This window comes from Peromyscus maniculatus, chromosome 8 (assembly GCF_049852395.1).
Source record: "Peromyscus maniculatus bairdii isolate BWxNUB_F1_BW_parent chromosome 8, HU_Pman_BW_mat_3.1, whole genome shotgun sequence".
NCBI classification, from domain to species: domain Eukaryota; kingdom Metazoa; phylum Chordata; class Mammalia; order Rodentia; family Cricetidae; genus Peromyscus; species Peromyscus maniculatus.
This window is the reverse complement of record NC_134859.1, coordinates 62,979,962-63,002,434: the sequence shown is the minus strand read 5'-3', so window position 1 is coordinate 63,002,434 and position 22,473 is coordinate 62,979,962. Positions and strand designations below refer to the sequence as shown.

The 22,473-nt window shown below is 39.7% G+C and overlaps 1 protein-coding gene across 5 annotated transcripts in view; it reads left to right on the top strand.

Annotated features, from left to right (window-relative positions):
- The window catches only part of Efcab5 (EF-hand calcium binding domain 5), a 133,953-nt gene that overhangs the window by 43,091 nt on the left and 68,389 nt on the right, over nucleotides 1-22,473 (top strand). For all 5 annotated transcript variants that reach the window (XM_076577575.1, XM_076577577.1, XM_076577576.1 and 2 more), the window contains exons 5-7: nucleotides 7,401-7,557; nucleotides 11,491-11,539; nucleotides 14,905-14,975. In XM_076577575.1, coding sequence (XP_076433690.1) covers nucleotides 7,401-7,557; nucleotides 11,491-11,539; nucleotides 14,905-14,975 — 277 coding nt within the window. The remainder of the gene's footprint in view (nucleotides 1-7,400; nucleotides 7,558-11,490; nucleotides 11,540-14,904; nucleotides 14,976-22,473) is intronic.

The window sequence follows — 22,473 nt, the reverse complement described above, 5'->3', positions numbered from 1 at the left end:
TGGACTTTGATTTTCAGCCTTGCATGCAAATTTACAAAGCCATAAAGCAGGTGGGATTTGTGCTGCTTGCTCTTGTATCTTTATTGTTCTTGTATCTTTATTGTTCTTGTATCTTTTCCTTCTGACTCTGATTCGCCCAGTACTAGGGGATTTGTATGTGAAAGTTTCTTTCTTCTGACTTGATAATGCAAAATATTTGCCCTTAAAATAAGATTTGAAATTTTTAGTAGCCTGGGAGTTACATGTACTTGTAAATGTGTTAGAATTTGTAAAACTAGGCACCAAAAACAGTCAGTTACACTATATAACATTTTTAACTAAAGAATTTAAAACAATAAAAGGGAAGCTTAATACTAGAAATGCAGATTATTCCAAAGAGGCAGAGTCTATTTCTCAATCAATTTTGACATATAAGATCCTAGGATGCCAGTTCAAATGCTCAGAAAAGTAGGTAGGTCTAAGAGTTCTTAGTGCTGGGTGTGGCAGCTCACACCTGTAACCTCAGCACTTGCGAGGCTGAACAAATGAACAGCAAAATCAACACTTGGATCTTTCCATTCTCCTAGCATTTGTTGTTGATTTCATAGTCTGAGGGATATCTTCTCTACTCCGAGGTCTCTTTGGAGATTTTCTTAGTGAATTATCTTTATTAACCTTATGCATTAATGATAGGGACATTTATTCCATGAAGAGAAATAATCATAAAAAAGATATTCCAAAGAATTACATTATCTATCACAGCTACATAAAGGAGAAGGACAAGTCAATATAAATACTCAAATATTAGAGATACACAAACCAAGTACAATTTTAAAGGGAGAAAGATGCAAGCCTTTATCTTATTTATTATAATTTTCTACAGATTACTCCTGTGCAATATTCAAGTAATTTACACAGACCATGTGCCAAAATCCGTTATGTATTTTTCTGCTGGAATGTAATATATGCAAAAGATTCTAAGATTTACCTCACAGTACTTGTATTTTGTATTTCACACACCAAAATGCCTCAAAATGTCTAACTCATCTTTACAATTTCCAGCGCTAGGACTTGGCAATAGACAGGATGTATTTTTTCCTCAGTACAGGCTTTCCTCAGTTGCCAGGAGACTGGCTTCCTAGACAGCTGTCTGCTCACACTCCACACCAGCTGCCACCTCTTTCCTGAGCCAGATTGAAACAACATTAGGAGAGGAAATCCTGCAGGTGCTTCTCCACAGGTGATATTAGTAATACTAGCTTGTCAATTTGTACTGGAAAACAGATTTTATCATTCCAGTAAATCATATTTTACCAAAAGTAAGGATAATACTTTTAATGGTATTTTTATTTCTGTTATACCAAGTGGTATGTAGTAGGGTTTTATCCAAAAAAATCCTAATTTTGTTCAACCTGAAGCATAGCAATTTATAAACTCTAGTTAGTTTAGCATGCATGTATAAATGGCATTCTGGGCATGCATATCCCATTGTAACTTTAAAAGTCAGCTGTGTATAGGGTAGGGCTGTGGTTCATTTGGTAGAATGCTTGCCTTGCATTCATGAAGCTTGGGCTCAATCCCCAGGACCCCATAAATTTGTCATGGTGGTGTGTGCCTATAATCCCAGCACTTGGGAGATGGAGGCAGGATAATCAAATTCAAGATCATCCCTGGCTTTGAGGACAGTCTAGAATACATGACTTCCAGTGTCAAAGAAAAAAAAAGCTACTTATGGACTGCAAAATCATAGTCTCCTTAAATTATATTCCAACTTTCTAAACCTCATCCTGCAACTTGATATTGAATGAGTTGTTGGCATAGAGCATTCCTATTGTTAAAGAGATTGAAATAGTCCAGAGTCAATTTCTCTCTAGCTAGAGCTGTATACCTGGGCTAATGACTGACAAGGTTTGGTAGTGTGAATGTAATTGGCCCTCATAAACTCATAGGGAGCGGCACTATTAGGAGGTGTGGCTTTGTTGGAGTGGGTGTGTCCTTGTTGGAGGAAGTGTGTCACTCTGGAGGCGGGCTTTTAGTCTCATATATGCTCAAGCCACACCCAGTGTCTGTTTCAGAGCACTTCCTGTTGCCTGTGAGTCAAGCTGTAAGAACTCTCAGCTCCTTCTTTAGCACCACACCTGCTTGCATGCTGCCTTGCTTCCCACCATGACTGTAGTGGATTAAACCTCTAAACTCTAAGCAAGCCCTAATGGAATGTTTTCCTTTATAAGAGTTGCCGTGGTCATGGTGTCTCTTCACAGCAATAGACACCCTAACTAAGATGTAAGGTTGAGATGGTCCTGGAGTAGAAACACCAAAGGCTACCTAAGATGTACAGGTATTCTTACGATTTTCTACCTCATTTTGTCAATTCAATTTTCAAAGGCATATAAGCTTTGTTTATTTATTTGTTATTATTAGAGGCTCCAGCCTCTAAGGCTATACATACAATTGCCTTGATTTTTTAAATATTCTCTCCTAGCTTGGTCCTGTACCATCAAACCGGATACTTTCTTATCTCACTCCAGTCCTATGTAGAATATCCTTCCTCTGGTGTCCTCTGCCTTGCTCTAACTTCCCCCAGTAGAGTGGCTCAGCCACCTCGTATAGAAATAGGAAATGCTTACCACAAATGCCAGCTTCACAACTTAGCCATGCTGTGTAGGAGGTACCTACACAACGATAGTAAATTTAGCCCTGACTACTATCCACCGCAGCCAGATAGGTTGCATTCTTTCTGCACGTTTTTACTATTTCATACATAGCAACTCACTAATCCTCTTCTGGAATCCAGAGTGCCAGCTTTCTTTGCCTAAACATCTTAGTCCTCATTTCTCTAGCTGCGTAATTTCTCCTGTCCTCCGGGAATTCCCTTGAGTACCACTTCTCCTGGCAACCTTCCGTCACACCTGCTCTGGATCGATCGGTGCTACTTCTGCGTATTGTGGAAGTGCTTGTAGGCCCATGTCACCCTTGAGCACTGTGAATTATTCGTGTCCTTACAACCTCTTGGAAGACACGGCAATTTTTTTTTTATCAAAATATTATTAAACACTGGATATGTGCCTGGTTATTGTGACTCAGTAAACATTCTTAGGTAAGTTAGTATTTTGAACTTATTGATGGGTCTTTACTGCATGGATATTGAGTCATACCTCATGGAAAAAATACAAACTTTGGTTATCATGAAGAACACACCTTATACCATGATTTTATTTTGTTTTATTTTACAGGTATGAGTGTTTTTTTTCCTGCGTGTATGTCTGTGCACTACGTGTGTACCTGGTGTCCACAGAAGCTAGTAAAGGGTGTCAGATCCCCTGGAACTGGAGCTGTAGATGGTTGTGAGCCTCCATGTAGGTTTTGGGAGTTGAACTAGGTTGCTCAAGGAGAGCATCCAGTGCTCTTAACTGCTGAGCATCTCTCCAGCCCTACCATATACAATGAAAATCTGCAAATGCATTAATTTGTCCACATATATTTTCATCACTTCCCACACATTCATCAACCTCTTGTATTTATTTGGTTTTGTACAAATCTGCCTTCAATAAATGGCACTTACCAAGATCCTCACGTTCTCCATGCTTCTAGACCCACCAAAAAGATTGTGGTCCTTCTTCAATCTGATCTCCAGCCTTGTTCATGAAAATAGCACTTCCTTCTTGAAATACCTTTCCCTTCTCCATGATATCCTACTTTTCCAGTTTTTCTTTTTCCCTCTTTAGTCCCTAGCTTCCTTTGCTAGCTCATTTGGTACCGCCCAGTTTTCAAATATTAGGATTCCATCAAACACACACATAGACCATGAATGCACACAAACTTTTTAAAATCTTCCCTCCTCCCTCCCTTCCTCCATCCCTCCCTCCTTCCTTCTTTTCTTTTGAGATAGTGTCTTATAAGATGGAGCTCAGACAGGCCTCAAACTCCTTCTGCAGTTGTGAATGATGCTGAACTTTGGGTGTCCCTGCCTGCATCCTCTGAGTGTCGGGATTATGTTGCACCACCACACTCAGTTTGTACAGTGCTGGTGCTAAGTAAGGGTCAAATGAAGTGCTTGTGCACACTGGCCAAGCACTCCATCCTTCAGTCATCCCTGGTCTTTATTTCTACTCTTTCCTCAGATTTGTACTATGGTGGTTTTTTTTTTGTTTGTTTGTTTTGTTTTTTAAATCTCAGAACACTTGTTCATATGGGGGGAATGTTTGACTATTTAGTTGTTTTGTTTGTTTGAGACAGGGTCTTGCTATGATGCCCAAGCTGGCTGCAAACTCACAGCAATCCTCCTGCCTCAGTCTCCCATGTTCTGGGATTACAGAGTATGTACCACTGTACCTAGTTTCATTAGTTAGCTTTTATGTGTGCCAATGTGTGTGCACACGTATACACGTGCACGTGGCCAGAGGTCAGCCTCAGGTGTCATTCCTCAGGCCCTGCCCACCTTTGTTTTTTCAGACAGTCTCTCACTGGCTCAGAATTTACCAGGTGGTCTAGGCTGGGCCACCAAACTCCAGGAATCCGCCTGTATCTGCCGCCACCTCCCCAGGGCCAGGGTTACAACTGCATACCTTCGATGCCCGCCTAACCTTTCCTTTTCTTCTTCCTCCTCTTCTTCTTTCCCTTCCTCCTGCTCCTCCTCCCTGTCCTCTGCTTCCTCCTCCACTCCCTCCTCCTCTTCCTCTTCCTTCTTCTCCTCCATTTAACTTGGGTTCTGGGATCTCACTCAGATCTTCATGCTTGTAAGGCAAGCTCTTTGCTGACTAAGCTATCTTCCCATCCTGGGAGCTATATTTAGAATCCACTTGTAGGTTATATCTACCCTATACTGCCCGAAGTTACAAAGTGTTGGATGGTGTAACATTCTCATAAAATAATGTAGACAACGGAAATGTTATCCATTCCCTCAAAGAGTGGCGTGATCAATTTAAAATCCATTTGGATTATATTTGGAAGCTCATACACAGTGTCTCTGAAGCCCAAAACTAAATTTTCTTTCTAAATATGGGCATCATGATGTGGGAGAAAATGATGTCTCAACTGAGATCCAAAGCATGTGGAAGATCTAGTCAGGCAAAGCAAGGGGGGGACAACATTTTGAGCAGATGAAAATGTGACAGAAAAATAACTTTGTGGATCTATTTTTGTGACTTCTGAGAGTCTGGAGACACTGAGTACTTATGACACTATCCCAATCACTCATCTGTCTTGTCATTAGATGCTGAGCTGTATACCAGCAGAGTACATAATAAATGCCCAATAAATGCGAGTGTAATAGGTGAGTGTGGCTAAGCAAATGAGAGAATGCTGGATACAAGACGCGGGTATAGACTAGAAAGCCGTGTTGGAGTGAAGGTAGAAAGTGCAGGCACGCTGTATTGGGAGAAGAGAGAGGAAAGCGGTATGGGAAGAGGAGGGTGAGAGAACAGCTGAAGAGACCCAGGAGCTTCGGATGCTTAGCAACATTAGAGGAATCTAGCCCTTCCTTTAAAACACTAATGAATCTTTCAGAAGTGCACACAAGGCTCTTCTGCGCTGCTAAACCTGCCTCCATGCTTTTGTTTTTCAAACCTAAAGTTTATTTTTGAAGGCTTATATTCCTAGAGAAATACAAAGGCTTTACAGGGGCATAAACTATCATCTTCTATTCAGTACCTTCTTTTGGACAATTAGAGTTATCTAAAGTCCACGTTCTCAGTGAAAATTCCTTTGCATCTTAAATCTGTCAAATTGTCTTGGTCTTTTCTCTTTGAAAGATGAAAACCTATTCCAAATGTTGTTGGATCTAAAAAAAAAAAAATTCACTTGGCACTCACCGCTGTTTTTATTATTCTGAACCATGTGATTTGATTTCAGTCAAAACAGTTTGGGGTTTGTTTGGTTGATTTTTTACGTTCTAATAGGGATGATTAACACAGGAACAATTGAAGCCTCCATTCTTTGCCCATTCTCAGCCTGGCGATGCATCTCTGGCAGAGGACAATAGTCACTCTTGTACTCAGGACTTCAGCAGGGCTGCAGAAACATTTGACTCTGACTAGATAGCTGCAACAGGCCAAGATACACGCCCAGGCGTATTTCTCAAGTTTAGCCAGAGTATCAGAATGACCTGACATGCTTCTTGTAAGAGGACCTTCCATGTGTCCGTCCTAGTTTTGGGATCAGAGTCCCCCCAGATGACTTTTATGTCCAGGGAAGAAAAAAGCTAACAACCTTTAGACTTTAGACTGTTTCTGCCTTTAGAGGGTGTAGGAAAGCCTCTAGGGGCATTCTCTCTCTCTCTCTCTCTCTCTCTCTCTCTCTCTCTCTCTCTCTCTCTCTCTCTCTCTCTCCCCTCCTTCCCTCCATCTGTCTGTCTCTTTCTCAGTTTTTTGAGACAGGGTTTCTCTGTGTAGCCCTAGTTATCCTGGAACTCTCTCTGTAGACCAGGCTGGCCTCGAACTTACAGAGATCTGCCTGCCCCTACCTCCCAAACTCTGGGATTAAAGGCATGTGGCTCTAGGGCTATTCTTACTACTTCTTTTTGTAAAAAAACAAAACCAAAAACCTGTAAATTGACTAATTATAGTTTATATATTTATAGGGTGCAGTGTGATGCTATGATTTTTAAATATGTAGTATAATTAAATCAAGCTAACTAACATGTTTCACTTCAAATAGTTATCATTTTATGGAGAGAACATCTGAATTGTCTCTTAGCAATTTTTAAATATGCAACATTTTATTATAAACTATATTATTATGCAATAGATTCTTTTAAAAACCTTATTCTTCCTTCTAATTGATGTATTTTGTTCCCTTTGGCCTTAATCTCCTCCATGACCACCATTGTACTCTCTGCTTCTCTGTTTGATTTTTTAATATATATATATATCAAATGTGTGGCATTTGACTTTCTGTACCTGGTTTCGTCCACTTATCTTAATTCTCCATTTCTATCCACAGTTCACAAAGAACAGATTCTGTTTATGTAACCTTGCATAATAAACTGTTGTGCTTATGTGCCAAATTTTCTTTATCCATTCAGAATTGATTCTGTATTTTGCTACTGTGAATTATGCGGTAATTAATATATGAATGCAAACCTCTTTTTAACAAGCTGATTTCAAGTCTTTTGGAAAAATACTCAAAAGTGAGATTACTGTGTCTTTTGGTAGTTATACTTTTATGGTTTTCGGATGTCGCCACAGTTTTCCATAATTATTCTGTTACTTAACATTCCCACCAATACGTGTTCAACCTATCACTTACTTAGGTAGAATAGGCCAGCCTCTATCCAAAGGTAAAGAGCAGTAGAAACTGGCCGAAGAGGAATGCTTAATGCAGTAGGTGCTGGGGAAGACAGGGCTTTAGATGAGGCTCTGGATTCTGGGGTTCTGCCACTGAACTATCTGAGCCAAACTGAGGATTCTTAACATATATTCCAGGGTATCCAACATGAAGGAGAAAGTTAAGCAAAAGAGAGAACAAAGAGAATATATCAGCACAGTCAAAGTCAAGGTGGCCACCATGAGAAAGCAGGCTCTGGAGGAGCAGTTCAGTGAATGGATTCTCAACCCCAGAGGAATGGTTCCTATAGTTGTGGTAAGAGGAAGAGTGCATGGGAAGGGAGCGGGAGGGCGGTAGAGGGAGATTGCTAGCATGCTAAGTGCAACGCCAGCGGCTCCCCTTGAAATCCTTGCTACAACTGAACTAAGTCAATTCTTGACCTATCTAATGGGAGCTTATTGATTTCTTCAATGTCTTCAATGGTTGTGAAAAATAAAATACAAATCTAGTAAGATCTTTAAAATCTTGATCCTGACAAGGGGGTCCAACCTAATCATTACTAACAGAGATGGATTTTGTGTGTATGTCTATTTGTGATATCTATGAGACCACATCTCTTAGCTGCAAAAAACAGCTACTCTCTAAGAATAAAGTATTTTCTCTTAATTGTGTAGAGATTTGAAAATATTTAATCATATTTCACTTTAAGGTAAGTGACTTTAAATGGAGCAAGGCAGAAGAGCTGTGGAGAAAATAGTATCAAAACCAAAACTTATTAAAGACTACTGTCCAAAACATAAAATAATTATTAATTAAAATTCAACAATAAAAAATTAAATAGCCCCTTTTTAAAAAAAAAAAAAAAAAAAAAAAAAAAAACAGGCAGAAGCCAGACCTAGTAACACATGCTTACAATCCCAGCACTCAGGAGACTGAAATAAGAAAAAACTTTAAGTTCAAAACCAGCCTGATCTACATAGTGAGACCCTATCTGAACAACACACACACACACACACACACACACACACACACACACACACACACACACTCACACACACACACACTCTGAACAAAAGACATGACAGGCATTTCACCAAAGATACATAATATATGCAAATGGCAAATAAGCCTGTGAGGCAATGCCAACATCACACACCATTAAAGAATTGTAGGTCCTATGGGTGGTGGTGGTGGTGGTGGCGGCGGCGGCGGCGGCAACAGCAGCAGTAGCGGTGCACGCCTTTAATCCCAGCATTTAAGAGGCAGAGGCAGGTGAATCTCTGTGAGTTCAAGGCCAGCCTGGTCTACAGAACAAGTTCCAGGACAGCCAGGGCTACACAGAGAAACTCTGTCTCAAAACAAAAACAAAAAACAAAAACAAAAAAACAAAAAACAAAAAACAAACTCAGTATGGGAGGGGTTGTGCATGCTACAGTGGAACCCAGAGAACAATTTGCAGGAACCAGTTCTCTCCTTCCCCCTTGTGGGTCCTAGATCAAACTCTAGAGAAACCCTGTCTCAAAAAACAAACAAAAAGAACGGTCATTCACTGCTAGTGGGAATGCAAAACAGTACAAGCACTTTGAAAGACTGTTGCTTCTGAAACTAAATAAACTCTGGGAAGATATGCTGCATTAGCTCACCAATGTGAGGTATTGAAAGCAGTTACATTCAGAGAAACAAGAAGCAGGATGGCAGTTACGAGGGAAATGGGTAAGAGGAAGAGGAGTTGGCCTTCAATGGCTGTAGATTTTAAATTTGTGAAAAGAAAAATTCTAAGTATGTATTTCACAACAATATAAATGTACTGCACGTATATATGTACTCTTTAAAATGACTAAATTGGCACATACATGCTTATTATCTCAGAACTTGGGGAGCTGAGGCAGGAGGATTGCTATAGGTTTGAGACCAGCCTGGGGTACAGAGTTGTAAAACTCTGTCTCTAGGGCTGGAGAGATGGCTCAGCATTTAAGAGCATTCATTAGCTGCTCTTCCGGAGAACCCTGATTCAATTCCCTGCACCTACACGGTGCCTCATAATTGTCTGTGACTCCAATTCCAGAGGAGCATGCCCTCTTCTAGCCTCTGATGGCATCAGGCAAACATGTGGTGCACAGACATGCATCCAGGCAAAACACTCATACACATGAAATAAATTAAAAAAAAAAAACTCTCTTTCTAAACCAGTGGTTCTCAACCTTCCTAATGCTGCGACACTTTAATACAGTTCCTCATGTTGTGGTGACCCCCAAGCATAAAATTATTTTGTTGCTACTTCATAATTTTGCTACTGTTATAGATCATAATGTAAATATCTGTTAGGCAGGATATCTGATATGCAACCCCCAAAGGGGTCACAGCCCACAGGTTCAGACCACTGTTCTAAACAAACAAAAAACTTTAGTTGGTAATTTTTGTGTGCATTTTAAACACACAATTAAACTAAACATACTTTTAAAATGTACAATTCAATAATAGCCATCTTTTATATTTACCCAAATTACTTAGTTTCCTGTCCATACCAACTCCTGCATATTGACGTATATAGTAGCTTTACTTGTAATTGCCCACTCAAGTAAGTGACTTAGATACCCTGAAGTAAATGGAGATAAATCTACATGGTGTGTCATGCAGTGGAAGGCTAGTGATAATGGGAAGGAAATATCAAGCCAAGAAGGAAACCTAAGTGTTTGTTACAAAGTTGGAGAATCTGAACTAAAAAGACAAAATACTATGTGATTCCAATTACATGACATACTGGAAAAGTAGAAATTATGGAAAAAGTAAATAAATACTGTTGCCATCAGGGAAGGAAAAATGAATAGGTGGAACACAGGATTTTTATTTTTGTTAGCATCTAAGTAAAAGGTTTCTTTGTAGCATTTTCATATAACATACAATATTTTATATAAAATAAGTGTTATATACAATATTTATTATAGTATAACATTCTATAATAGATATTATGCTTTGTTCTTATTCATTCTTCTCTCCCAAAGCTCCCCATGTCCCCAACTCCCTCTTGCTGATCCCCTTCCTCCTCTCATACAGTCTTCCTCTCTGTTTTCGAGTCACATGTATCCATTACATACTTCTACACTGTCTCTCCTTTAGATCACTCACTCTTCTCTTGTGGTCCCCATTCTACTCTCATGACCTATACACATACAATCAAGGCTTTAGATCAAGGTTCCTCACATGAGGAAAAACACTCAGTATTTGTCTTTCTTCTTCTTCTTCTTCTTCTTCTTCTTCTTCTTCTTCTTCTTCTTCTTCTTCTTCTTCTTCTTCTTCTTCTTCTTCTTCCTCCTCCTCCTCCTCCTCCTCCTCCTCCTCCTCCTCCTCCTCCTCCTCCTCCTCCTCCTCCTCCTCCTCCTCGTCCTGCCCCCCCCAGAGTTTCTTTGTGTAGCTTTGCACCTTTCCTGGAACTGAACTCACTCTGTAGCCCAGGTGGGCCTCAAACTCACAGAGATCAACCTGCCTCTGCCTCCCGAGTGCTGGGATTAAAGGCGTGTGTCATCACTGCCCGGCTCAGTATTTGACTTTCTAAGTCTGGCTTATTTTGTTCAGCACATTGATCTTGAGTTCTAAGCATTTCCTGCAAATGTTTTGATTTAATGATTTTTGTACTGCTGAATAGAATTCCATTGTGTAAATGATCTACACTTCCTTTATCCATTCATATGTTGTTGGGCATCAAAGCTGGTTCTATTTCTTAGCTATTTAAATACAAACTCTTTTAAGACAGTGAAACAATGCTATATGATACTGTAGTGATAAATGCCACCTTTATACATTTGTCAAAACCCTTAGAACATAGAACACCGACAGTTACCTCAGATATAAACTGTGGGCTTTGGAAGAAATGACGAATCGTTGCAGGCTTGTCATTTGTAGTGATCTAGAACTCTAGCACAGAATATCTGTTGTCAGGGGGGTTGTGCATGCATGTGGCAGGGCTACTCTGTACTGTCTGCTCTGTTTAGCTTGAATCTAAAAATTCTCCATAGAAATGAAAACCTATTTCTTATACAGGGGCCAAAATGTGCTCTGAAATTTTGTGTTTAGTAATCAGGGGATAAGGAAGTAAAGAGAATTCTCAAGATTGCCAAGATAGTTGCAGATGTGTCTTAGCTACATCACACTCACTGTCAAAGTACTTAGAAAGACCTTACATGACTTTTAGTCTAAAAAACTAAATATGTGGTAATTGAGGAGTAATATGTTCTTTCCCTCTCTCTGCAGGTTCAGAATGTCCTTTATGATTTTTTTCAGAAGCCAGATTTGAATCTTGGTAAATATGTCTATTACTATATTATTTTTATTTTTAGGAGGGAGGTTGAGCTGGGCAGTGGTGGTGCACACCTTTAATCCCAGCACTCCGGACACCAGCCAGGTGGATCTCTGTGAGTTCCAGGCCAGCCTGCTCTACAGAGCAAGATCCAGGACAGATCCAAAACTACACAAAGAAACCCTATCTCGAAAAACCAAAAAAATACCTAAGTAACTGTTTTCCTTGTATTGGCATTTTGAAACAAAGGCAAAAAGAATTTACATATTCACATATGTATATACATATACATGGCTATTCATGTGTGTGTGCATGTATGTGTGGTATTCTCACGGCTGGGGTGTTACAAATGCAAACTAACACAGATGTGTTAGTTCAGATTAAAGTTGTAATGTCACTTTCTATATATGACACAATTTCTGAATGGTGAACAAATACTGATGAGTTCCAGACCACATTTTACATTCAACCTTCAATCAAAAACTTCACAGTAGTTATACTTACAGAAAAATTCAAAAGCAAAATGAGGGACCAGATACAAAGCAGAACATGTGCTGGGCAGATACAAAGGCCAGGGCTCAAAACTCTGCAGCAGCAAAACAATAGCAAAGCTCTACTGGGAATTTACATATCAAATAAGTTCTAAATTCAGTTATTATAAGCAGGCTTTTCGCCTTTTTCAGTGTCTGACGAGAGAGGGGAGCCTTTATTGCATAGAAATTGTGGGAATGCTGTCTTTACAGCCGCTCCCCACCACTAAAACAACAAAGCTCTCCTACAAATTTTCACTATGCACACCAGGAGCAGAGAAGAGCCCGTCCCTACGGGGACCATTGGCTTTGATGCATTTATTTTGAGAAGTTTTTCCTTATGTGAGACTAGGCCAAGAGAACTCTTACTTGTAACTAAGACCATGAGTCTGGATCCTGGGATTTATGTAATTTGTAACCCACTGATTATTTTGTTTTATTTTGTTTTTGTTTTTGTTTTTGTTTTTTTTTTTTTTTTTTTTTTTTTTTTTTTTTTTGAGATAGGGCCTGCTGCTGGCCTGGAACTCTCTGTGTAGACGACAGACTGGCCTGGCACTCACAGAGATCCGCCTGTCTCTGCCTCCCAGTATAACACACTGGTTTTTATTTGTTGGTTTATTATCACTGTGTTTGGTGGTAACTATAAATTGTGAGAATATTTTAATTGTTTTCTTTGCTTTTTTTTCCTCTAGTTTTTTGAGACTGTCTTTCTACATAGCTAGCCCTGGCTGTCCTCGCTCTGTAGCCCAGGCTGCCCTCAAACTCACAGAGATCCTCCTGCCTCTGCCTCCTAAGTGCTGGGATTAAAGGCGTGCGCCACCATGCTCACCCTTTCCTTGCTTTTTATAATAAAGTATGTTTCTTAGCATCCTGTTTGCTCTTTCGAGAACATGACTTGGGCCTTCCTTCCTGACAACCTGACCTCTCCCTGCTCTCAGCCTAAACTAAAGACGGGAATTCTCCCCTCAGCTCAGCCTCCACTTCTGTTTCAGAAATTCTTTGCAATATCTTTGCTTATTCATTTATTTTGGGTGAAAGTGAGTAAGCAGTGAGGTCAGAGAATTCTGTTAGGATCCTGCTGAAAATTAGAGAAATTCCAAACCATCCCTCCCCGACCAGATGAGTGGTCCCCGTCTTTTCCTTTACTGCAGTGTTTATTTCCTGGGTCATTAGCTCAGGCACCACTTGCCGAGCCCCACTTGGCTCCAGACACTGTGAGGAGTAAAGAATACAAAGACAATCATGGTCTCTCTTCTTGAGTTAGTTATTCAATGTCAGCCGTTGGTGGTGGAGACCAGTCTAGTGTGCACCTTTTCTGGAGGTGGAAGGTCTCATTCAACCGTTATAACTGGTGTCTAGTTCTGCCAGCTACAAAGCTCAAGAGTGACTGGAGAGTCTTCTCTATGACCTTGTCCCAGTCCACAAAGGCAGAGATACTGTTAGAAGCAGGAGAGATCTAGTGTCATAGTCCTTCCTTCATAGAACTGTGCCTGTCTCTTGGTGAGGTCAATATGGACTCTGTAGTTATCATATCAAGTAGAAGCTTGTTTTATTTTGTTTTGATGGAGCTAAGGACCAAACCCCAGGGCCTTGTGCTTGCTGGACATGTGCTCTACCACTGAGCTAAGCCTCTGGCCCCTAAAGTGGAGGTGTAAATTTCCCTGTTACTGGTCACCTAAAGTGGAGGTGTAACGTCCCCCGTTACTAAAGTGGATGTGTAACGTCCCCTGTTACTGGTCATCCTTACTCAGAGGATTCTCTTCAATCACCTCTTAGCCTTTCTGTCTCTCATTTCTTCTGCACATTAAGTGTTGTTTGCAGAGTTTGCTTTTCTGGCTCTCTCATCACTGATACACTGTTCATCCACCCTGGATTTTCTTACTCTCACACACAACTCTAGCTGATGACTCCCAATTCCGAACTGTGCCCCTGAGCCCCTGATCACACATGAAAACCCTACAATGAGTGGTCAGAATGATGATAGTTGTTAGAGAAAAGCAAATGATCTGCGTGTCTGCGTGTACACACACATTCGGAAGTGCACGGGAAGGTTGCTGAAAAGAGGGTGACAAGCAGCAGTGGTGACTCCCTGGGGCCAGGGAGACTGAGGAAGCTGAGGGAAATACGGAAAAAGAAGATGTTCATATTCACACACAACTTACAAGGTTACCTCCCCTAACTAACTATTTTCTGAGATGGTGAATAACCTTTATGTTATTTACATCTCTTACAATAAAGACCACATTCACATGGTATTTGTTAATTCAAGCAACATTAAAGACAAAGAAATTTTAAGCTGGGTATAGTGGTACATGCCTTTAATCTCAGCACTCAGTGGGCACGGGCAGGTGGATCTCTGTGAGTTCCAGGCCAGCCTGATCTACAGAGCAAGTTCCAGGACAGCCAAGGACATGTAGAGAGACCCTGTCTCAAAATATAAAATAAAAAAAGAGACTAGATCTTTGAAAAGAAAGAAAAGAAACTCATTAAAGAGAATGTTCACAGAGAGCTTTTGGTTTAGGTCTGCCGGTATAAATGCTCTCATAAACTACACTGATTTTTTTTAGTCTTTTATGTTATTGTGCATATCTGTTTCTGCTTTATTCCAACCTAGTTATTAAAAAATTTAGATTCATTCTTTTTAATTTCAAGTTTCTTGGTTAAATAAAGCCAGGGAAAAAACCCTTGGTAGCAATTGGGATGTTACCCAACTATAAATTATTTACTGTAACTATGGATAGATACTAATTGAGAATAATTTTAGTACTATATTATAAATATAAAATATGAATTTATTACCCTAAACTAATTAGCAAATAACTTTTATTCTAAAATTAGAATCGCATTGCAAAGATCTGATTATGATCAAATCTATGGAACCTGGATTGAACCAACAGCAATTTATACAAGTAAGGAGCTGTGTTATTTAATATTGGTATCAAATTATTCTGCCAGTTTCAATTGTCTTTTGATAGATGTACATCACCTGAGGAGTAAATCAAAGGAAAGAATAAAAACTTATCATTTCTAAGATACATACTTCAAAATATTTAGCCCCTCTGAAGTTGGGTTATAGTTTTCAAATAGCTCCTTTATTTTCTTTCAATTCATGATATAAAAAATGAAGAACTTCTACTGATACCTTCTGATAAGATCAAGAAAAAACAGCATTTTATATTCAATGAAATCTGATTGTACAAATATAGTGAGATCTAAGACCAAAGGTCTACATGGTAGTTTTAAACCTGAGAAAGTATGATTCTACTGTAATGGGCTAGGCGAAAGACGCCATTTGGTTAGACCAGGGTTCTGTCTGCTACAGCCTGCTTTCAAGTCTCTTATTTCCTCTCTTCCTCCAGTTTTTCTGTAATGAGTCCAAGAGCGAATTCAGCTTTCATGTTTCTTCTCAGACATTCTTACTCCACTGAAGGCGACAGCCATGCACGAGATAGAGCTTCTGTGTGAAGGATTTCTGTGTGAAGGATTTCTTAAATCCTTTCTGAATGGTTCTTGTCTAGACCAGATACAAATGAAGCACACTACTCAAAAACACACAGAGCAAATGGCAGAGATATAATAGTTTGGAGTAGCCAAGTGAGATGACTCAGCATGTCAGGTAGAGGCAAGCCTGATGACCTGAGGTTGATCCCAGGAGCCCAAAGATAGCAGAAGAGATCCTCCTTCTGAGAATGAGTCTCTGCCCTCCACACACTTGCATGCCTGAGAGAAAAAATAAGTTCAGAAAAGGCAAGGCTTTTTCTCTTTAATGTAATTGCAGACATAACATATTTCCTTACAAAAATTAATTCTCAATACTACTGACCTAGTTGTCTTAGTAGTTTCACTACAAATAAGCAATTTAGAAAATGTTCTTGAACTTTGTGTGGTGGCTCACTCCTTTAATCCCAGCACTTTGGAGGCAAAGGCAGGTGAATCTCTGTGAGTTTGAGGCCAGCCTGATCTACAAAGTGAGTTCTAGTACAGCCAGAACTGTTACACAGAGAAACCCTGTCTTGAAAAACAAATAAGCAAACACAAACAAAACAAGAAAATGTCATTTTTTAATTATAAAAGTAATGTGAATTTTAATCATATGTAAATTATGTCTCAATAAGAAAGTGATATGGGCTCATTATAGAAAATTATAAACAAAAAAGTTTAAAGAAGAAGAATGTTAAGCCTGTAATTCTTTTTGTTGTTGTTTTGTTTTGTTTTGTTTTGAAGCCTGTAATTCTTTTACCAATTTATATCCACTGTTAACATTGTGATATTTTTCCTCAGATCATAATAATGACTCACATTTTTTACTCCTTTGGCTAAAGCAAACCTTTCTTGGTTTTATTATTGCTTTCATCTGTTCTTATTGGCATTTTTGAATGCTATTTATGAGGCAAAAATCCCAAAGCACTCACCACTGTGCAGATTCCTAGGCAGCCTGCCACCTTCTTTTCCACTCATAGTCGTTAAGCTTGTTTTCAGTCAGAGATCAAGGGTTTTTAGCCATATTTAAGTTAGAGAAATAGGGAAAAGTGATTCTACTCCATATTGGTCCCGAAAACATTTTAATGGCATTGTTATGTCTTGCTATGTATTTTTATCATTACTCAATCATATCTTTATTGTTGGACAGTTACTTTCTCATTACTCCTAATAAAAATAAGACCAGTATCTGTATATAAATCTTTATTTACAGTTTACAATTGTGAACTAGAAATGGAGTAGAGCTAGTTACTTTATAAAAAGCTCTCTCTCTCTCTCTGTCTCTCTCTCTCGGGGCTGGGGGCAGCTCATGTGTGTGGACATGGGCATGCACTTCATGGAAAGCCCATGTAAGGATATAACAAGAAGGCAGCCATCTGCAACCCAGGGGAAGAGATTTTATCAGACCGAGTCTTCTGAACCTTCCATTGGGACAGTCCAGCCTCTAGAACTGCAAGGAAAGAATTTCAGTTCTCAGAAATGCCTAGTCTAGTCTAATTGTCCTGGTAGCCTGACAGAACTCCAGTAATTTTTTTAGAATGGATTCCCGGGAGTGGAAATGGCTAGGTCAAAGAATGAACAGCTGAAAGCTTTGGCTACCTACTGCCAACTGTGCTGTGATTGCATTGATTCATTCTCCCACCAGCAATTTACAAGAGCTCTTCTTTATTCCCACCTACAGGAAACATTAACAAGACTAAAAAAGCTGCAATTTTTGTTTTCAGTGCTTGGGATTGTACCTAGGGCCCTGTATATACTAGGCAATCACTGTACCTCTGAGCTATGTCCCCTGCTCCTCACATATTTTTAAAAAAGTAGAAGGGACTGGAGAGATAGGTCAGCGGTTAAGAGCACTGGCTGCCCTTCCAAAGTACCCAGGTTCAATTTCCAGCACTCATATGTTAGCTCACAGCTGTCTGTAACTCCAATTCTAGTGGATCCAACACCTTCATACATACTTACATACAGGCAAAACACCAATGCACTAAAGACAAATACATTTAAAAAAATAGCAGTTAAATATTTCTATGTTAAAACACTTTATTATGTGACCAATCCATTTCTTTTCCAGTGTGAGCAAGCTACATCAGCAACAAGGACATGTTTTTTGTCTTTCAATTCACAAGATGCTTTGATTTCATTGCCTATTTAATTCACCAAGTGCAACTGTTTTCACTTGGTAGACTCCGTCATTGACAATAGCAGGTTCTTTTATTCCAATCTTAATTATTATTACTAATAGTAATTAAACAGTATTAGGATTATTTAAGAGTACTAAAGTGTAATGCATTCACAATGGAGAGAGAGGAGAGCTACAGGATGACTTCAAAAGGGTAGAGTCCACAGGGTTCAAAGAGGCCATACTGAAGGCAAAGATTTCTGGAAAGCTGATTCAGACTCACAGAAACATCTCTGGGAGTGGGGATGGGGGCAGGGGTGGGGACGGGGACGGGGAGGCAGGGGCGGGGTCAGATAAGCTTTATGAACTGCAGGTATGGAGCTGTTCATGGTGCAGAATTGTCAAATGCTGCTGGGGTGGGGGAGAGGAGGACAATTTTAGTGTCAGCTTGTCCTAGGCAGGAGAAACTTCACTGGAACAGAAGCCCACATTAGAGGTACATTGCTGTGGCCATTTTCCTGGATGGGAAAAAAATAATAACATTTATAGTACCAAGTGAGGTGATTGCATCACTCTTTGGCCTGGTGTGTTAAATTAGTTCATAGGTCTAGGTTTCTGATGTGGTTTTGATAGCTTCATGCATCCCGGTGTTCCTCATTTAATGTGAAGGTCACAGGTGGTTGGTTACACATTACTGTGTAAAGAGGTTGCTTAGCAGTCTGTGCCTCACGTTTGTGCTATGGTTGTTCACTTGCACAGACAAGAAGTGAGTCACTCCACCTCAGTGTTTGCACTGCAGACACAGGAAACTGCTGTTTTATAAAACAGGGTTGCTCAGGACAAGCCCCAGCTTGAAACAGAGTTCTGAACCACACAGAGTAACTTGGAGCAAGATATAGCCCAGTCTCCATATTGTCTTACCTGTTGATGTTTAGTTTAAGTTAGAATCATAAATCTCATTATGTATTGATGGCATTAGCATGTATGATCATCAATTATGAGTGCTTTTCAAATTTCCTCAATTTCTATTTTTATATTTTAACATTATTTTTGTTTGTTTTTGAGACAGGGTTTCTCTGAGTAGCCCTGGCTGTGCTGGAACTCACTCTGTAGACCACAATGGCCACCAACTCAGAGATCTGCCTGCCTCTGCCTCCTGAGTGCTGGGATTAAATGTGTGTACCAGCTCAAATTTCCTATTAAAAAATGTAAAGATATTCTCTAATTTAGAAACATTTTTGCTAATTCTTGTGCAAATAAATCAGCAGATCATTTAAAGATGCTTCCCATTGCCCCTATGCTTACACGGCTCTCTCAAGATAGCTCAGGCGTCACTGTCTCTCCTGGGTTTTTTTTTTAATTTTTTATTACTTTTATTTTTATTTTTGGTTTTTTGAGACAAGGTTTCTCTGTGTAGCTTTGTGCCTTTCCTGGAACTTGCTTTGTAGACCAGGCTGGCCTCGAACTCACAGAGATCTGCCTGCCTCTGCCTCCCAAGTGCTGGGATTAAAGGCGTGTGCCACCACCACCCGGCGGGTGTTTTTATTTTTAAGATGAACTGGGAAATTATTTTTAACAAATAACATAAAGTAAGAACCTAACTTGATTTTCCTTCTAGAATGGCTAGCCAGGTATACAACACAGAACAAACTTTTCTATTACAGGTAGCTAATTTTCTAAATGAGAAAAAACTTCTACATCATTGTTTGGCTCCAAAGGAAAAGAAAACATTTTGCAAAATTTGATATAAATGTTTAGTACCTACATAAATTCATGCTTTCCAGAAAGAGGAATGTTCTATGACATGAACCTCCCAAAGAATGTGGATATTTAAATGCATCACCTGGTCTCTCTTTGCTATCAGATAAATCAAAACCAGCAGGACAGAACAAAACAAAACAACAACAACAATAACAAATACTTAAAAAAACAACTCAGCTGCAAATAGCATGTGGCAATTTGGGGATAAAAATTTCTAGTCATTCTAGAATTACTAGAGAACCAAATGGGCAAGCGGTGTGGAAGCCATAAGAGAGTGTGTCTGTTACCTCACAGTCTGGTAGCGACAGTCTCGTCGACTTTTTAGTTCTTTGGAGATGAAGTTTGACCTTCTAAACTGAAGTGAAAAGCTGAATCTTGGAGTAACTTATTAATCTTTGTTCATTTGGGAGTACATTTATTCTAGGCCCCCTTTTTAGCATTGCCAAAGTGGCATCATTGGAATTTTTAAAATATTTATTATTTTATGTGTATGAATGTTTGCCTGCTTGTATGTGTTTGAGGCCAGAGGAGAGTGACAGATCTTCTGACACTAGAGTTACAGAAGGTTGTGAGCTGTCGTGTGGGCGCTAAAAACTGAATCCAATCCTCTGCAAGAGCAGCAAGCGCACTTCATCATTGAGCTTCCCTTCGACCCCTCAGATTTTCTGGAAAACACTATTATCATAATGATTTTGTGAAAATGACTCCTGGTGATTTTCAAGAGAGAGAATCGTCTCTAACAATGTCCTCTTAAATGTAGCCTCTCAGCTGGGCATGGTGCTACATGCCTGCAATCTTGGTATTTGAGAGGCTGAGGCAAAATTGTGAATTAGAGGCCAGTCTGGGCTACAAAGCAAAGCTCTAGCTTCAAAAAAAAAAAAAAAAAATCAGAAACCTCCAAAACAGAGCTCAAACAACGAGTTTTCTCAATTTTAAGATGAATCATCTTTTTGTATCTCTAAAATAAGATGCATCTGGCACTTGTGTGCTTTAAAAAAAAAAAAAAAAAAAAAAAAAAAAAACTTCCTTTCCAGTTCCCAAATGTTTTAAAGTCAGTCAATCATCCACCTCAGGGTTTGTGGCTTTTCATAATGGATGGAGGATGGTGCTGTATCGTTTTATAAAAAAATCATCTAATATAGGATGAATGGATGGAGGATGGTGATGTATCCATTTTATAAACAAATCACCTAATATAGGATGACAAAACATACTAGAGAATTGATAAAGGAATAGCAGATAAATGAAATAAGTAACAAAATTGAGCAGGTTTCAGAATTAAAAGTAATTCAATCAGATTAAAATTATTTTTTATACTTCTAAATGATAAAACATTACATTTATAAAATTTATTTTGTTTTTTGTTTTTTGGTTTTTTTTTTTGGTTTTTTGGTTTTTTGGTTTTTTGGTTTTTTGGTTTTTCGAGACAGGGTTTCTCTGTGTAGCTTTGCACCTTTCCTGGAACTCACTTTGGAGACCAGGCTGGCCTCGAACTCACAGAGATCCGCCTGGCTCTGCCTCCCGAGTGCTGGGATTAAAGGCGTGTGCCACCACCGCCCAGCCAACATTTATAAAATTTAAAATTTATGAAGATGACAGGACTCTCCTAAATCTTATGGCAGCACTTTGCAAGAGAATATATAAAGGAGAAACATGTTAGAAATATAAAGACAAATGAACAAAAATGTACAATAATTATGGTGCTATTAAAAACTTCATTTGTAAGAGCTTTATAAGGATTTAATTCACACATTATTTCTTTCTTATTGTTGCCACAACAAATTGCTACAAAGTTTGTTTCTGAAAGCCACAAAAATTTATTCTCTATCAGACCTGGAGACCGTAAGTTTCAGATCAGCATCACTGGTCACAATCGTGTGGGCAGGGCTGCAGCCCCTCTGGAGGGGCACCTCCAGCTTCCGGTCCCTATGGGGTGTTGTTACTGATAGCATCACCAACCTTGCCTCTGTGGCCATGTTGCCTCTTCCTACCTTGCTGAGAAAACCCCCTCTCGTACAGACATGTGTGATTGAATTAGGACTTACCTGGATTATCAGGGTCATTTCCCCACTCCCAAACTTTAGTTTAACCACATATACAAGGGTACTACTTTTCTGTATATGGTGCCACTTACAGATTCAGGGTCCTGATGATTATTCCAGGCCATTATCCAGCCCACTATACACTACCTTATGCATTTTAAAGGTATACAACTTAATGGATTTTAGTATATTTACGAAGTAGAGTAACCATTTTTATTTGTTTGTTTGTTTTACATCCAGACTGAAGTTTTTTCCTTCCTTCTCTCTCTTCCCAGTCCCCACTTCACCCCACCCCTGTTCCCACCCTCCAATCCACTTTCTCCTCTCTTTCTGTTTAGGAAAGGGCAGGTCTCCTATGAGCATCAACAAAACATGCCATATCAAGTTGCAGTCAGACTAAGCATCTCCCCATGTATTAAGGCTGGGCAAGGTGACCCAGTACAAGGAATGGGGTCACAAAAGACAGTCAAAGAGTCGGAGACAGCCCCTATTCCCAGTTAGGAGTCCCACAAGAGGACCAAGCTACATAACTGTAACATATGTGGAGAGTGCCTAGGTCAGTCCCATGCAGGCTCCCTGGTTATCGGTTCAGTCTCTATGAGCCCCTATGAACCCAGGTTAGTTGATTCTGTGAGTTTTCTTGTGGTGGCCTTGACCCCTCTGGCTCCTACAATTCTTTCTCCCTTCTTCTGCAGGATTCCCTGAACTCCACCTAATGTTTGGCTGTGGGTCTGCATCCGTCTCCACCAGTTGCTGGATGATGCCTCCGATGACAATTGGGCTAGGCATCAATCTGGTCACAGGAGACGGCCAGATCAGGCTACATATCCGCTATGGCTAGGAGTCTTAGCTGGGGTCATCCTTGTAGATTCCTGGGAGATTCCCTTGCACCAGGTTTTTATCTGACCCGGAAATGCCCCCCTTTCTAGTAGTCTCTTTCACTGCTCTCCCCCTACATCCCCCCACAACCCGATCATTCATGTTTCTATCCAAAATCCATTTTAG